Source organism: Rana temporaria, chromosome 1 (assembly GCF_905171775.1).
Source record: "Rana temporaria chromosome 1, aRanTem1.1, whole genome shotgun sequence".
NCBI classification, from domain to species: Eukaryota; Metazoa; Chordata; class Amphibia; order Anura; family Ranidae; genus Rana; species Rana temporaria.
This window is the reverse complement of record NC_053489.1, coordinates 631,121,905-631,139,895: the sequence shown is the minus strand read 5'-3', so window position 1 is coordinate 631,139,895 and position 17,991 is coordinate 631,121,905. Positions and strand designations below refer to the sequence as shown.

The 17,991-nt window shown below is 44.9% G+C and overlaps 1 protein-coding gene across 3 annotated transcripts in view; it reads right to left on the bottom strand.

Moving 5' to 3' along the window:
* Positions 1-17,991, bottom strand: part of PPP2R2C (protein phosphatase 2 regulatory subunit Bgamma) — a 189,261-nt gene that overhangs the window by 87,218 nt on the left and 84,052 nt on the right. For 2 of the 3 annotated variants that reach the window (XM_040335400.1, XM_040335402.1), the window contains exon 2: positions 13,739-13,768. The exons of the other annotated variant lie outside the window; for it this stretch is intronic. In XM_040335400.1, the coding sequence (XP_040191334.1) occupies positions 13,739-13,768 (30 nt within the window). The remainder of the gene's footprint in view (positions 1-13,738; positions 13,769-17,991) is intronic. 3 annotated transcript variants of the gene reach the window in all.

The window sequence follows — 17,991 nt, the reverse complement described above, 5'->3', positions numbered from 1 at the left end:
TGTGTATAGATGATTGATAAGCTTTAACATGATTATTTTCCCAATGCAGTCTCATATGGTTCACGTCAACTCGTATCTGATATAATAATCCATTTATTCCTAATGTTAAGGCCACTTGTGATGTCACAGTAGCATGTTTTTCTATTGAGTAATGTATAAACAAAGCCAGGCATCTAGATTCAAAACACGCTTTTCCACCCACACTCAGCACTGACGCAAGCAAGACAAATGAGGCTCCATGATATTATTACAGCACTGCAACTATTACTAAACAGATAATAAAATATTGAAATAAATATCTCTGTTGCCTAGTTCATCTTCCACAGTGCAAGTCTAATTTCGCATCAATCTCCGAACTAAATTAGAAATAATCAGAATAAAAAAACAAAGCGTATTTTACAGATAATCAGATTCTAAACATTCATTTTGTGAGCTGACATGACATGGTAATGTTCTAAATGTATAATATAATCGATTTAAAAATAACTGGTCATGATTGGACTTGTGCAAGAATCTGAATATTCAGTCTTCCATTATTATAACACACTTGCGTATAAAAGATCTGTGGGCAAATGGAAAAGCTCCCATCCATTCTCTCACCCACTTTGCTCCCTTCCATTCACAGATTTTTTTGCTTTACTGAATCTTCCGTCATGCGCCCCTTGATGGTGCCAATTCTGTGAGTGTAGATTGGTTATCCAGCAATGCCGTCTGTGCCTGCCACTACCTGGTGACCTTGTTGTGATGTCATCACAGCGCCACAGTCTTTTGGAGCCAGAAGAACCTGCTGCTGGACATGCTTGGACAGGTCCATATCACTCAGGCAGCAATGTCGGCACCAGAAGAAAAATCATCCAAGTTCAGCAGTTTAAAACAATTATTATCAACCAGGGTTTCTCCAGAGGTTGCTAGGGGTTCATTGGGCTGTTTTACCTTCCGTCTGATGGTGCCTGTATAAATTTGGGTTCAACGCTACTTGCCAGAGCCCGTGGCTTGACACAAATGATCTTTTTAACTACTGTATCTATAATGGTGGCATTTTGACCATCACTGTAATGCCTTGTACAGACGAGCAAACATGTACGATGAAACCGGTCCGCTGGACCGTTTTCACCGTACATGTCTGCCCGGGGATTTCTGTATGGTGGCTGTACTCACCATCATACAGAAATCCGCGCGTAAACAATACGCGGGGCGTGGCCACGCCGTCGCCGCGACAATGACGCGGCGACGTGGGCGGCCCTTCCAGTTCAATGCTTCCACGCATGCGTCAAAGTCATTCGACGCATGCGAGGAATGGCGGGCGCTCGGACATGTACGGTAGGTCTGTACAGACGACCGAACATGTCCGAGCGGACAGGATTCCAGCGGGCTGTTTTAAAACAAGTCCAGAAATATTTGCCCGCTGGAAAAAGGCCCGGCGGTTGCCTTCTTACTACTAACCACTAATGTGAAGGGCATTTTTTCATTGACCCCCAATGAATTGAAGGTAAAGAAAGGCTGGCAGCAATGGAAGCCCCATAGTAACTCTATGGGTGACGTCACTTCTCAGGCATTTCCCAGCCGTTGTCAGTTCTCTCCTGCACACAACATCCGCCGCTGGAGACCGGACCGTATCGGGGGCAGAACAAGTAAGTACACTGATTTTTACTTTACAGGGTTAGATACAGGGGTTGATTTTTTAAAGGCAAATAGACTGTGCACTTTGCAACACTGCAAGAGCAGTTGCTACAGAGCTTTGTAAATGAGGCAAAGCTCGGCTAAGTTTCATCATCCAATCGTGTGCCAGCAAATTTTTCTATTTTTTTTTAATCTTCCTTGCATGTGATTGGTTATTCTTTGCAAAGGGAATATTTACCTTATTAACTAAGCTCTGAGCAACTGCAATTGCAGTCTATTTGCCTTAGTAAATCAACCCTATTGTGCCTTGAAAAGGTATTCATACCCCTTGACATTTCTCATTTTGTCATGTTACAACCAAAAATATGAATGTATTTTATTGGAATTTTATGTAATAGATCAACACAAAGTGGCACATAATTGTGAAGTGGAAGGAAAATGATAATTGGTTTTCAAAGTTTTTTTACAAATAAATATGTGAAAAGTGTGGTGCATTTGTATTCAGCCCAAGCTTTGAACATCTCACAGAGCACTGTTCAATCCATCGTCAGAAAATGGAAAGAGTATGGCACAACTGCAAACCTACCAAGACATGGCCGTCCACCTAAACTGACAGGCCGGGCAAGGAGAGCATTAATCAGAGAAGCAGCCAGGAGGCCCATGGTAACTCTGGAGGAGCTGTAGAGATCCACAGCTCAAGTGGTAGAATCTGTCCACAGGACAACTATTACTCGTGCACTCCACAAATCTGGCCTTTATGGAAAAGTGGCAAGAAGAAAGCCATTGTTGAAAGAAAGCCATAAGAAGTCCCGTTTGCAGTTTGCGAGAAGCCATGTGGGGGACACAGTAAACATGTGGAAGAAGGTGCTCTGGTTAGATGAGACAAAAATTTACCTTTTTGGCATTAAAGCAAAAACGCTTTGTGTGGCGGAAAACTAACACTACACATCACCCTGAACACACCATCCCCACCGTGAAACATGGTGGTGGTTGCAACATCATGCTGTTGGGATGCCTTTCTTCAACATGGACAGGGAAGCTGGTCAGAGTTGAAGGGAAGATAGATGGAGCCAAATACAGGGCAATTTTAGAAGAAAACCAGTTAAGAGTCTGCAAAAGACTTGAGACTGGGGCGGAGATTCACCTTCCAGCATGACAACGACCAGGGCTCAAGTCCTGCGGGAACGCATGGGAACGGAGTTCCTGCACTTTTTTCACAGTAGGAACTTAGTTCCCTTTGCAGGACTAGAGCAGTCGAGAGCAGCCGAGCCGCCCGATCCAATCCTTCACTAAGTGGCGATGCCCAGCTCGAGTCCCTGTCAGGGGCAGGCGAACCTTAGTAACCCTTTATGTTACTGGCCTCTTCCTGTATATGGATTCATCGGGAAGTGGGCAGGTATTCCGTCACTTCCTCGATGCTGCAATGTCACCAGGGAGCTTTTGTCATTGTTCCCAGGAGACATTGCGGAGGTCTGCTGCAAGTTATCGCGGGATTTAGAAAAAACATGTGGTTTAGTAATTATGCATATGAGCGTATCATTTTTTTTTTTTGGTGGGGAACTGGATCTTGGGTGGGAGTTCCCACACTTTTTTCCCCAGGACTTGACCCCTGACAACGACCCTAAACATACAGCCAGAGCTGCAATGGAACAGTTTCGATCAAAGCATATTCATGTGTTAGAATGGCCCAGTCAAAGTCTTGACCTAAATCCAATTGAGAATCTGTGGCAAGACTTGAAAATTGCTGTCCACAGATGTTCGCCGACCAATCTGACAGAGCCTGAGCTATTTTGCAAAGAAGAATGGGGAAAAATGTCACTCTCTAGCAGGGGTGGACTATCAACCCATCCAATAGGAAATCATGGGGCCCCCCTTTGTCCCAACCCCCTTTAGCTACAGTGGCAGCAGCTGAGGATGTACACATGCTGGGGCAGGAATTAAACCCTCTGTTGCTTTTGGTGGGTGAATGGGGCTCACTCTGCAAACACCCTGCATCCATGTGCAATGCACATAGTTGCAGCATGCTAGTGTGGTAGCATGGCGACAGAGGGCTGGGTGACAGCAAAGGGCTCGGTGACAGCTCGGTGACAGCAGAAGGCTAAGTGACAGCAGAGGGCTGGGTGACAGCAAGGGACTGGGTGACAGCAGAGGGCTGGGTGACAGCAGAGGGCTGGGTGACAGAGGGCTGGGTGACAGAGGACTTTAGCGACAGAGGACTTGGCGACAGAGGGCTGGGTGACAGAGGGCTGGGTGACAGAAGACTTGGCAACAGGGAGCTGGGTGACAGAGGGCTGGGTGACAAAGGACTTGGCGACAGAGGACTTGGCGACAGAGGGCTGGGCGACAGAGGACTTGGCGACAGAGGACTTGGCGACAGAGGACTTGGGAATGAAGGACTTCACAACAGAGGACTTGGCGACAGAGGGCTGGGTGACAGAGGACTTGGCGACAGAGGGCTGGGTGACAGAGGACTTGGCGACAGAGGGCTGGGCGACAGAGGACTTGGCGACAGAGGACTTGGCGACAGAGGACTTGGCGACAGAGGACTTGGCGAATTAAGGACTTGGCGACAGAGGACTTGGCGACAGAGGGCTGGGTGACAGAGGGCTGGGTGACAGAGGGCTGGGTGACAGAGGACTTGGCGACAGAGGACTTGGCGACAGAGGGCTGGGTGACAGAGGACTTGGCGACAGAGGACTTGGCGACAGAGGGCTGGGTGACAGAGGACTTGGCGACAGAGGACTTGGCGAATGAAGGACTTCAAGACAGAGGACTTGGCGACAGAGGGCTGGGTGACAGAGGGCTGGGTGACAGAGGACTTGGCGACAGAGGACTTGGCGACAGAGGGCTGGGTGACAGAGGGCTGGGTGACAGAGGACTTGGCAACAGAGGACTTGGCGACCGAGGACTTGGCGACAGAGGGCTGGGCAAAAGAGGGCTGGGCGACAGAGGACTTGGCGACAGAGGACTTGGCGACAGAGGGCTGGGCGACAGAGGGCTGGGCGACAGAGGACTGGGCGACAGAGGGCTGGGTGACAGAGGACTTGGCGACAGAGGACTTGGCGACAGAGGACTTGGCGACAGAGGACTTGGCGAATGAAGGACTTGGCGAATGAAGGACTTGGCGAATGAAGGACTTGGCGAATGAGGACTTGGCGACAGAGGGCTGGGTGACAGAGGACTTGGCGACAGAGGGCTGGGTGACAGGGGACTTGGCGACAGAGGACTTGGCGACAGAGGACTTGGCGAAAGAGGGCTGAGTGACAGAGGACTTGGCGACAGAGGGCTGGGCGACAGAGGGCTGGGCGACAGAGGGCTGGGCGACAGAGGGCTGGGTGACAGTGGGCTGGGTGACAGTGGGCTGGGTGACAGAGGACAGCAGGCAGAGGACTGGGAGAAATTGGGTTGGAAACTTACATTCAGGACAGTGCTACAGGAAAACCAGATACCATCTTGATCTTTGTCAGCTAACAGAACTTTTTTACTTCTATGTAAAAGTCTAAAGATAGAAGTAATAAAGTTGACAAAGCTCAACACGGTATCTGTTTTTTCCTGTAGCACTGTCCTGAGTGTAAGAAATCGAGCAGAGACGTTTTCAACCCAATTTCTCTCAGTCCAGTGGCTGCATACAAAAAAAACAGCATTTTTAGAGGCTTTTTTTTACCTCCGTGTTGCTCTGCCCAAAACAGAAGGACCTGAGGCCGGCCGCTCCGCCCCACCAGTGACAGGTTGGGTCACCCCTGGCCTGGCCACACCCCCTCACGAGTCCCGACCATTTACAATAAAGGAGGCGGGCCAGCTCCTCAGCACCAATCAGAGCCCTGAGCCGCAAAACAGCTCTGCAGCTGGGGGAGCCGGGGGAGGGATCTATCAGTGTACTGCATCATGCGATAGTTCCCTCCCTGTGCCCCTGCGTGATCCCTGGCCGGCAGCATACATTCTCTCTCCCTACACACACTCCCGCAGGTAGCGGCGCGCCGGCCCTGCATAGGGCCCTAGGTGAACGTGGGGCCCCTGGGCTGTGCCCAGGCGTGCCCGCTTACAAAGATGGCCCTGCCCTGGAATGAGAACAGGGAGGGGCCCCTGAGATGAGGAGAGAGAGGAGTTCCTGGTATGAGAGTAGAGTGGGGTCCTGGGATGACAGAGAGGGAGTCCTGGAATGAGAGCAGAGAGGGGTCCTGGGATGAGGGCAGAGAGGGGTCCTGTGATGACAGCAGAGAGGGGGTCCTGGGATGACCGCAGAGAGGAGGTCCTGGAATGACAACAGAGAGGGGGGTCCTGGGATGAGAGCAGAGAGGGGGTCCTAGGATGAGAGCAGAGCAGGGGTCAAGGGATGAGTGGCAAGTGGCATATTTTTTATTTAGGGAGGGGTATAAGAATATCTGCTGGGGGGTGTGGGGGGTGCTTTCCCCTCCAAATACACCCCAACACATAGCCTTTTATCCTCTTGCCTCCCCCATCACTTTTACAGGTGTGCATCCATGTTACCTGACAACAGACCTCTTAGGCTCTGAGGAAAGGGGTACGCCCCAGAAACGTTAGCCGTTCCGTCGCTAAAGGGTACCATTGATCCTCGGTATCATCATATCTTGCTGACAGGGACCAAGATGACTGGTCTGATCAATTGATTAAGCTGTATCTAAACTCTCGTTTGTGAGTATAAATTACTTGTTTTTATTAAAATAAAAATCTCTTATGTTTTTTTCTCTTAGTTTATGAACACCCATGGTTCAGAGGAGGGCTGCAAGACCTGTGATTCTATCTCACGATTGGACTGCATTACCCCATAACAAAACACCAGAGTGCAGGAGAATTTTTTGTATTATTTCATCCATGTTACCCGCCACCCCTTCCTGGTTACTGTGTCCCCCTCCCCTATCCATAAATTATACACAGACCTCAGATAACCAGTGCGGCTCTTGTTTCTCCTTCCTAGCTCCTCCTCCTGTCTGTATACATTGGAGCCGACAATGAGAATCCTCGGTGAGCTCTTTCTATGTCGTGTGCAGGCTAAGTGGGGAGAGATGTCAGTGTCGGCTGCTGCAGAGGGACGATCACTGCGTGGGGAGCCTGGGCAGCAGGGCCGATCCACCCTATAGGCTCACTATGCAAGCCGCTTAGGGCCCCGCAAAGCTGCAGGGGGCCCCCCAAAACGGACAGGTGGACTGTTTTCATCCGCCTGGCCCCGCCTGGTGAGAAGTCATTTTTGGCAACCTCACCCCGCTTCTTAACTTGCTGGCTGCATGGGAGAAGAGGTAAGAAGTCAGCACCCCCGCCTTCTCACGTTAATGTAAGATGTCAGTTCCGATAGCAGAACACCCCCTCCCCCTGCTTCTCAATTTTAATATTTAATGTGACATGTCACTGTCGGCAGTGCCCCCCCCCCCACTTCTCAACTTTAATGTGACATGTCATTTTGCTTAGGGCCCCAGGGAGGTCAGGATCGGCACTGCTGGGCAGAGATGTCGGGAAGGTGTCCTAAGTGCCCACACCAGCGTGCTCCTATCAGGCCAGTTACTGGAGCTCAGTGCTGAAACTTGTTTCGGCACTGGGCTCTGGGATCAGCACAGATTCCTTGGGATGGAGGTACCAGGAGCCTCTCATGGAGCCCCCTACTGGGCCCGGCCCTCGGGAAGTGCTCAAGTACCCTAATAGTCAGTCCACCCCTGCTCTCTAGATGTTCAAAGCTGGTAGAGACATACTGTACCCAAAAAGACTTGCAGCTGTAATTGCAGAGAAAGGTGGCTCTACAAAGTATTGACTACAAATGCACACCACACTTTTCACATATTTATTTGTAAAAAACTTTTGGAAAGCATTTATCATTTTCCTTCCACTTCAAAATTATGTGCCACTTTCTGTTGGTCTATCTATCACAGTGTTTCTCAACTCCAGTCCTCAAGGCGCCCCAACAGGTCATGTTTTCAGGCTTTCCATTATTTTGCACAGGTGATTTGATCAGTTTCACTGCCTTGGTAATTACCACAGCCATTTCATCTGAGGGAAATCCTGAAAACATGACCTGTTGGGGCGCCTCGAGGACTGGAGTTGAGAAACACTGATCTATCATATAAAATCCCCAAAAAATGTATTTACTTTTGGATGCAACATGACAAAATGTGGAAAATCTAAAGGGGCATGAATACTTTTTCAAAGCACTGTAGATAAGTCTTAGAATGTGTCATAAAGTAGGATTCGAGTTAGTTTCATTTTTGCCTACACTTCCACTTTAAGAGTAATGTAAAGAACTACAGGCTATGTTATGTATTCTCAGGTGCACTGTGTGAGGTGGGAATGTTAACAGGCCAGCAACTGTTAGATTTTAGATGACTCTTGGCAATTCAGCGAAAAAAGAGGGGGATGCAATCCTGCACAAGTCTAAGGGCTCTTTCACATGTACGGTCCGCCCGTTGGGCTCCACTTTGCTCAGCAGGGGATCAATCTGCTGATCCCCGCTGAGTAGGTGGATGACAGGTCCGTCCCCGCTCACTGTGTGTAGATGGACCTGTCAGAGCTCCTCTCTCATCTATGGGAAGTTCGGATGAAAACAGTCCACCTGTCCGTTTTGATCTGATCCAATCTGGTCCGATCCTCCAGACGGATGGAAAATAGGGTCACCATCCGTCTAGATTTCACGGACAGGATTGGATCGGCAGATGTCAGCAGACATGTCACCGCTGACATCCACAGCTCCATAGAGGTGAATAGAGTGTCCGATCAGATCCGCCTGAAAAACTGACAGGTGGACCTGATCGAAAAGCTTGTCTGAATGGGCCATAATACTTTATTATTCAGATTGTTGCATTAGCAAAGTTGAGAACTGCAACAAACACTGATATTTCAGTTCTAGTTTCCTGCCAAGTCATGTTGGTTTCTTTATTGTTGAATTCCCAGTTTGTTATATTAGTTTTGGGAAGAGCCTTAAAAATGTAAAAATGTTTGGTCCAACATCAGGGATGCCCAGGCAAGTTTAAAGCGGAGTTCCGGCCACAATTTCACTTTTTAAATATAAATACCCCTGTAATACACAAGCTTAATGTATTCTAGTAAAGTTAGTCTGTAAACTAAGGTCCGTTTTGTTAGGTTGTTACAGCATTTAGACACTTTATAAAATAGAAATTGACTGGGGCCATCTTAAGTGTGGGCATCATGAAGCCAGACTGTATGACTTCCTGGATTTCAGCCTTGCAGATCTCGCACATGCTCAGTGCTGCACAAGCAGTGTAATAGGTTTCAGATCAGGTTTCAGCACCTGTACTGTCCAAGTCACATGATTCTTTGAGACTGGGGAGTGCACAGACTCCTGGAAAGTTACACCCACTACATTCCCAGGAGTCTGTGTGGTTTAGGTTAGGAAGCTTAAGCACCTAGGTGCAGGAAGAGGGAAGATTAACTATTCTGCCTAGCAACAACACTTTGAAGGCATCTAAAAAAAAAAATCTTTTCGTAAAGGACTAATGACATTTTTTTAAAACTACTGATGTAATGTTATATTTATGGGTGGAACTCCACTTTAATAAAATCTGGGACAGGTGGGTGAAGGATTCCTCCACACATGTGGATTAGGTGAAGCTCCCCCCTTTGCTGGACTTGCTAATACCTTTCCCCCCCGCTCTCCCACCCACTCCCGGGCAGTAAGATGCACCTATTGCATGGTCGGAGGCCGGCTGTGTTCTCCGCCACACTGAAGAAGCGAGTCCTCAAGTATAATCGCTACATACGGCTAGTGTGAACGGCTGGTGTGTTATGGTTTTTAGCAGGCAGCAATGACTGGGGTTGTTTCCACTGTAGATTTGACATGTCAGATGTTTTACTCCTCTGTTTGGTGCTCGTTGCACCCTGTTAACTGTATGCAACTTCCATTTTTGACTATTATCCTCAATAAACTTTATTTTTGATAAAAATGGATAGTCAGGCTATAAAAGTTTTGTCATATGTGAACACAACGTCTGATTTTCTCTTAATTAGTACAGTTTTCGTCTGAAAAAAAAATCCTAAGCGCAAGACTATGCATGATCAGAAACGAAAGAACACATACAAAACAATTTAACACATTACATCACTTCTGAATTTGAATTTAGTCAGACGAAAATTTTCGTATGTTGAGTAACCTCTTCACTTTCAATATGAGACTAGTATGCAGCAAAAATTGAATGCAATGAAAATTCGTCCGATAATCTGATCCTGAGTACCAGGCTTTAATCTCCAACAGCAAAACAGAAATATTTTTTTTTTTTAGTAAAGTGGGGAAGTTTGAAAACTCAGTTGATATCTTATTGCTGTCTGTGTCCCTGCTGCAGATTTTCCCTCAATATCTAAATAATAGTCAAACCTTCAGAAACGGGGGTTCTAATTCCTTATTTTTATATCAAATAAAATTAAATGTTTTGGCTGTACATACACTTTAAAGAATAAGGCCCGGATTCAAGAAGCACTTGCGCCGACGTTTCGCGAGATACGCCGTTGCGCCGTTGTATCTGTGCGCCGGACCCACAAGCTGAGATACGCCTAAAAATAGGCTTCACCTCACCGACGTAACTTGCCTACGCCGTCGGCGCATATTTACACTGGACGCATGTGGCGCTCCCATTGATTTTGTATTCAAATAAGGGAAATACGGCGATTCACGAACGTACGTGTGCCCGGCGCATGCTATACGCGGTTTGCGTAAGTTGTACACCCGGCGTAAAGTTATTCCCCATAAAGGAGGTGTAACTCAGCAGCATCCATGCAGAGGGCTACACCAGGGAACTCAAGCCGTCGTATTTTACGTTGTTTACATTGGATGTGAATATGGCTGGGCGTAGGTTACGTTCACGTCGTAGGCAATGTCCAGTCGTATCTTAGGCAGTTGTTCCGACGTGATTCTGAGCATGCGCACTGGGATGCGTCCACGAGACGGTGCATGCGCCGTTCGTTAAACGTATCTGTCTGGCGCTCGGCCCGTGATTTGCATGGGGTCACGCCTCATTTGCATGGCTCACGCCCACTTCCACATACGCCGGCTTGCGCCTAGGAAACCCAGCGCAGTTTTGGTAGCACTGGCTTTGTGAATACAGTGCTTGCCTCTCTGCGCTGCGTCGGCGTAGCGTAAAGGAGATACGCTACGGCGGCATAAATATGCGCCGCTGTATGTGAATCCGGGCCATTATGTTATGTACAAGGTGGTATCAAAAAGTTTCCAGACTAGTTTTGTAACACACCAACAGATGGCAGCACAAGGCTGCATGCACAGTCACAGGGAGCACCAACCTTCATAAGTCAGTGTGCCAAAAGACATCATCCTGTGTACATCGGGAGCTGTGCAACTGGTGCTATTCTGACCATGTGCGTTATCACGTCTGCTATTTTAGTTAGAACAAAGAGAAAACGTGAAATTCTGTGTGAAACTGGAAAAACCCGCCACAGAGACGTTTGACATGATTCAGCAAGTTTACAGTGATGCTGCATTAAGTCATTGGTAATAGTGGCACACGCGATTGTTCTCTGATGTTCATGATGCACAATTGCTGAATGGTTTTGACATTTTAAGGGGTTGAGCTTGTTGAAGGTCTTCCTGATCTCTCATCGTCTTCCAGTGACGTTCTTCCGCTCCTGAAGTGGGCGTGTTACTTTTTGATACCACCCTGTATAGGAAAAACCTTGCTCCTTGACCAACCTGTGCAAGGCTGATGCAGTATTTAGCAGAAGAGGAAAGAAAAGCACTCCATAGGAAGATCGGGATAGTAAATGGGAGGTTTAGGCCAGCCAGGTATAGAGTGAATAATGAGCAGCCTGATGGAGGCCCGACACCTATTCTCATCCCAAAGTATGCTGCCCAATAGGGGCATGTTTTAGGAACAGTCATCCTTTACAAAATTACCCAGAATGCACTGCTCTGTTTTGTGTAACATGGGACAGGACTTTAGGGCCAGTTTAACGTAGAATCGCGGCGGCGTAACGTATCCTAGATACGTTACACCACCACAATTTTTCATCGCAAGTCCCTGATTCACCAAGCACTTGCGATGAAAACCTATGTGTGCCATTTAAATTAGGCGCGCTCCCGCGCCGGACCTACTGCGCATGCTCCGTTTCCTAACTCCCGCCGTGCTTTGCGCGCCGTGACGTAATTTTTTTGAGCGGCGACGCGTGTAGCGTACTTCCGTATTCCCGGACAGCTTACGCAAATGACGTTGATTTTTAAATTTCGACACAGATACGACGGCCATACTTTAGACAGCAATACACTAGCTGACTAAAGTTAAGGCACCAAAAAAAAAGTGTAACTTTGCGACGGGAAACTAGACTAGCGGCGACGTAGCGAACGCGAAAAACCGTTGTGGATCCGCCGTAACTCCTAATTTGCATACCCGATGCTGGTTTACGACGCAAACTCCCCCCAGCGGCGGCCGCGGTACTGCATCCTAAGATCCGACAGTGTAAAACAATTACACCTGTCGGATCTTCTGGCTATCTATGCGTAACTGATTCTATGAATCAGTCGCATAGATAGAAACAGAGATATGACGGCGTATCAGGAGAAACGCCGTTGTATCTCATTTGTGAATCTGCCCCTTACTTCCTACAAAGTGTTTCCTATTGTGCAGGATCCCAGCAGGCATATCACTCTCTCCCCCCAGAACAGCTTCGAAAAGTTGGGATTTGCAACTTAGCTAACCTTCAACTAAAAACAGTAGTGCAACACCTTGACAGAAATAAGAAAAATGTTTATAAAGTCCAATGTCCAAAAATTATATATTTAAAAATGTATTTAATTTGACTTCCAAAAATAAGAAAAAGAACAGATAACAAAAAAAACATCACGTGTCTTAACTCTTCATGCAAAAGTGAACATCTACCATCAGGTGAAGGTCCTGCTCACCTCAATTATTGTGATAACACGCTAATCAATATTATCCCACTATTGCTGTTGATTTTGGTTCACCACTCATATCCTCCTTGATTTACACAGGGCCACCATCTCATCCACCTACCGAAGCACTCCACAGACGTTATATAAATTTTTTTTATTTCTGTCAAGGTGTTGCGCTACATTGTTTTCGGTTTAAACTATATGAAGTATTCTGAAATCACTGCACAGTGTTTAGCTTAGCAACACATATATTAATGTTAATTATTTTGTTTGTTAGTATTTATTAGCACTTATTGTTAATTGCACTAATTGTGATTATCGTATTAACTTAGCTAAGTTGCCTAACCAAAGTGAGTTCTCCATAGTATTTATCGCACTTTTTTAAAATCAGGGGAAAATCGCATGTGCGTGTTATACGCTGATCACGGCTCTATGTAATTCAGTGGCGCTCGCTCCCCCTCTTCCCTCGGAGACAACAGGGATGATCTGACAATGAAAGGTAAGACTGCAGATTGGCACTGAACAGGCAGGGCATTTTGGTAAATGTATAGGCTGCAGATGGGCACTAATCAGGCTGCAGTGAGGAGCAATGTTGCAGATGGGCACAGATCAGGCTGCACTAAAGCTGCAGATGGGCACAGATCAGGCTGCATTGATGCTCAGATACCATCATTTTGCTTCAAAGTGGTGTATTAAAAAAAAAATGTTTTCCTGAAACTTCCCTCTTAAATTGGGGTGCATGTTATACGCCAGCGCTTGTTATACGCCGATAAATACGGTACTTCTATGAAGAATCGTCTACACTAGAGGGTGTAGCGCCACACTGTATCACGTGCTCTCTTGGGGATTTCTTCATAGGAATATAGCCAAAAAAGCAGCAACCAATTTCTGGGACACTAAAAGCTTGGCTGAAATAACACATTCACAGCAATGCTGGAAGTAATTGGGAAGGATTTCGCCACATGGATTCTACAGTAGGTAATATTTAAGCCCTAGAAGGGGATAAAGTACTGCCATGACCGCACTAAAAGCAGGTTCATTTATTCTGGGAAGATGCTCTATGAGAGTGTACTAACATGAACATTTCTTTTGCCTAAAATAACCAATCAGAATCCTTGTTTTATTCTCAGACTGTGACATAAATAACAGCTGGACACTGACCGGTGGCCTTAAGCTCACATTTCTGGACACACCTTCGGATTTTTCAACAAATAAATGCACATATAAACAGAATATTCAATAAAATAAGATAGAAAAACCTACCATTGCTTGTTGTTATGATGTCAAGGCAGCCTATTGCAACATGCAAAAAGGATAAAAAGAATACTTAAAGTTCTTTTAACCACAGCCAAGTAGATCAGACACCAAACAAAAATGGCCAACGACCAACAGTACTCCACTGACAATAGACCACTGTGTACTACAGGAGAGGGACCACAAACACAGACAAGCACAACAATCACAGATAAGATGCAACAACACTATCACAAGTGGAAAACGGAGAAAAATAAATAATATACACAAAGTGATGCTTATTTTTTTCCTTTTAAGTTCTACTACGGTAATTTCATATTATGGATTGTCATTCTAAATTGTATGTTCCAGGGCTCTGCATGTAAAAGAAGAACTAAACAGAGCCTTTCTTATATTATTGTATATATACAATAAATATACTATAAGCAGAGTTACTAGCACACCCACATTTTTAATACAAAGATTATTTTATATTGAAATTAGTAAAGATATTACAAGGGTCTAAAGGGATAGTACAAATGGCATTAAATATACAAAGTATCAAAAAATGCAATATACAAAAATGGCAGCATGCAATGCGTAATACATCCAACACAACGTCATGCAATAAATAAGCATAAAAAACATGGCCACAAAAGTATGGTACAAAAGTATGGCAAATGTGACAATAAAATGAGGTTGAATATCTGATGTTTCAAAGTGCTTAGACACCCTTTCCCAAAGAGTAATTAATAAAGAAAGGGAATGAAGTCCTCTTTAAAAAGATGGTGCGCACTAATCCAAGTAGTTTGACAATTAGGAAAAAATCTATGATGCAATGGGGGTTATTTACGAAAAGGAAAACTCACTTTGCACTGCAAGTGCACTTGAAAGTGCACTGAAAGTGCCATTGGAAGTGCAGTTACTGTAGATCCAAGGGGGACATGCAAGGAAAATAAAAAATATAATTTTAGCTTGTACATGTTTGGAGGATAAAATCAGCAGAGCTTCCCCTCATTTCAGATCTACCCCTCAGATTTACAGCGACTACATTTCCAAGTGCACTTGCAGTGCACTTGTAGTGTAAAGTGGATTTGCTTTTTCGTAAATAACCCCCAATGAGTAGAAAGATATGTATGAGGACTTAAAGCGGAGCTCCACCCAAAAATGGACCTTACGCTTTTCGGAACCCTCCCCCCTCCGGTGTCACATTTGGCACCTTTCAAGGTATTTGCACCCACTTCCGGGAATACGGGACTGCGGAAGACACGCCTCTACCCGCAGCCCCCGCTGTCTTCTGGGAAATACACTGTTCCCAGGAGAGAGCGGGGACCTTGGCTGACGTCCTTGGCTGACGTCATCGCGGGCACGCTGGAAAGGTAAGTGTCCATTTTTTTTAAAGTCAGCAGCTGCAGTATTTGTAGCTGCTGTTTTTTTTTTTAAAAAATGGTGGAACCTCTGCTTTAAGACAAAAAAATATATAAATAAAGACAAAAAACACACATAGACCTGAAAAGAAAAATCACTAGCAAAAATTTTAAATGACCTCTACCCCTCACACATTAAAAAACTGACAACGTTGTCAATCCAATAAAAAAACAGAGTCCGGACAATAACACTGACAGAATTAAATGACAAATCACCCATTAAAAACATGACCACAATCCATTCACACACATTTAAAAAGGAGCATATAATGCCTTGTACACACGAGCGGAATTTCCGATGGAAAAAGTCAGACGGAAGCTTTCATTGGATATTCTGTCCGTGTGCCCCATCGGACCTTTTCCACCAGAAATTCAGACGGAATTAGATAGAGAACATGTTCTCAATTTTTCAGATGAAAAAAAATTCTATAGGACTTTCTGTTCGTCTGGATGCAATTCCGACGGACTAAAAACCATGCATGCTCGGAAACAACTCGACGCATGCTCGGAAGCATAGAACTTAATTTTCTCTGCATAAGTGTCATAGCAAAATATATTCATTAAATCGTGGAGGGATCATTGTATACAAAAGCTAGGCAATTTGTAAGATAGTAACAAAGTAACAAAAAGTATTTTAGCTAAATACAATGTTTCTTATGACCTGAGCTGATGTGTTTATTGCTTTGTTACTCTGTTTTGGTGATTTCTCATTTAATTCTGTCAGGGTTATTGTCTGGACTCTTTTTTTTATTGGATTGACAACATTGTCAGTCTTTTAATGAGTGAGGAGTGGAGGTCATTTTGAATTTTTGCTACTGTAGCAATGATTCTTCACAGCTTTATGTGTGGTTTTTGTCTTAAGTCCCACTAAAGTTATTTTTCTACTCATTATATCATAGGTATTTTCCTAATTGTCAAACTACTTGGATTAGTAAGCACCATCTTTTTTAGAGGGGACCTTATCCCCTTTTTTTATTAATTACTGTGTCGTTAAGATGCATTAATTCCACACCTTAATTGGTGAGTTAGAGGACAGAATACCGGGCCTCCCCTTTTTTTGGATATTGCCTTGAGCGATACCTTAACCATTTGATTTTCTTGTCCCTTTCCCAATGAGGAACACCTGAAACATCAAATATTGTACCTAATCTTTTGTGCTTAGACCCATATCTTAAGGAGGATCTCCTTGGAAAATGAGTCTAAGAATCCCACATAGTTGAAAATTGACCAATTTTTTGGTCACATTTGCCTGACTTTTGTATCTGTTGTGGCCACTATCTTTGGAATGCTTTTTATATGCATGACATTGTGTTGGATGTATTAAGCATTAAATGCTCCCATTTTTGTATACTGCACTTAATTGACACTTTGTACATTTGATACTGTATGCACTATTCCTTTAGAGCTTTGCTACTGTACTTATACTACTTTACTACTACTAGCTCTACTACTTTCAATGCAAAATTATTCCTTGTATCAAAATTTGTGTGGGCTAAGAGCCCATTCACACAGGGGCAACACAACTTCTAGCACGACTTTGGGAGGCAACTTGGACACGACTGAATCATCAGGCAACTTACAAGGCAACTTCAAGTTGCCTCCAGGACAGGAGACTTTCCAGTGGCCAATCAAACAACAATCAGCTCTGTGGGAGGGAGGGGTTTGCCTGAGAAATGTATGTTATCTTCCTGTATTGTTGCTTCAGTTAACCTCCCTGGTGGTATGATTCTGTCTGAAAAAACATGCTGAAAGCGGTACAATTATTTGCAAGGAAATTTGGTGTTTTATACTGTAGGCCTGTAATTTTTAGGAATAACTCACTTAAATCTGACCAAACAAGAATCTAATAGGCATCCCGGGTATGAAATTTTTTTAAAAACAAAATTTTAAATTATAATATAATAAATAATTATAAATAATTATAGCAAGTAATAATATAATTAAAATAAAAATTATTCAATAATGTAATCAACTCAAAATCACTGAAATTTGCTCAGTTGCAGAATTGTCGCTGTCATTATTTTTTTTTTTTATGACGAATTTCCCCACAAATCGCTATCGCACATTTCTGCAAGTGATTATAATTTATTATCGCTGTTTTCTAGCTGATCTAAAACCATTTTTGACATAAAGGGACACTTTTGGACAATCTACAGTTTTTAGGCAGAAATTAAATTTTTTATTTTTATAAAAAAAAGAACATGCAGGACACTGGGCAGACCACTAGGGACAAGGGGGGTGTGTATTTTTTACATACAGTACTGTAATCTATAAGATTAGAGTATAATGTATGTAAAGTGTTTGTTTACTTTTTTGAATTTGGCGCCGTTCTCCGCTCCCGTGCGTCGTAACGTCGCAGGGAACGGAGATCGGCGGCACACGGAGACTGTGAATCGAGCGAGGAGGTCCCGCTCGCTCACACAGCGGGGTGGCATCGCTGGATCCAGGGACAAGGTGAGTAACTTGCCTGTGGATCCAGCGAGAAGGTAAGCCGCGCCGCTGCACACTCTGCACGTCCACCCCGAGCGTGACTCGGGGTTACCGATCCTAGCATAAAAAATCAACCCCGAGTCACGCTCGGGTTTACCGCCAGGGAGGTTAAGATAGTGATCCGACTTCTGAGGCGACTTCCATTGAAATCAATGGCTACAAGTTGCCTAGAAGTCGGATTGAAGTAGTACAGGAACCTTTTCTAAAGTCGGAGCGACTTCAGTAGTGTACATTAAAGCCTCATACACACGATCAGTCCATCTGATGAGAACGGTCTGAAGGACCGTTGTCATAGGTTAACCGATGAAGCTGACTGATGGTCCGTCGCGCCTACACACCATCGGTTAAAAAAGCGTTTGTGTCAGA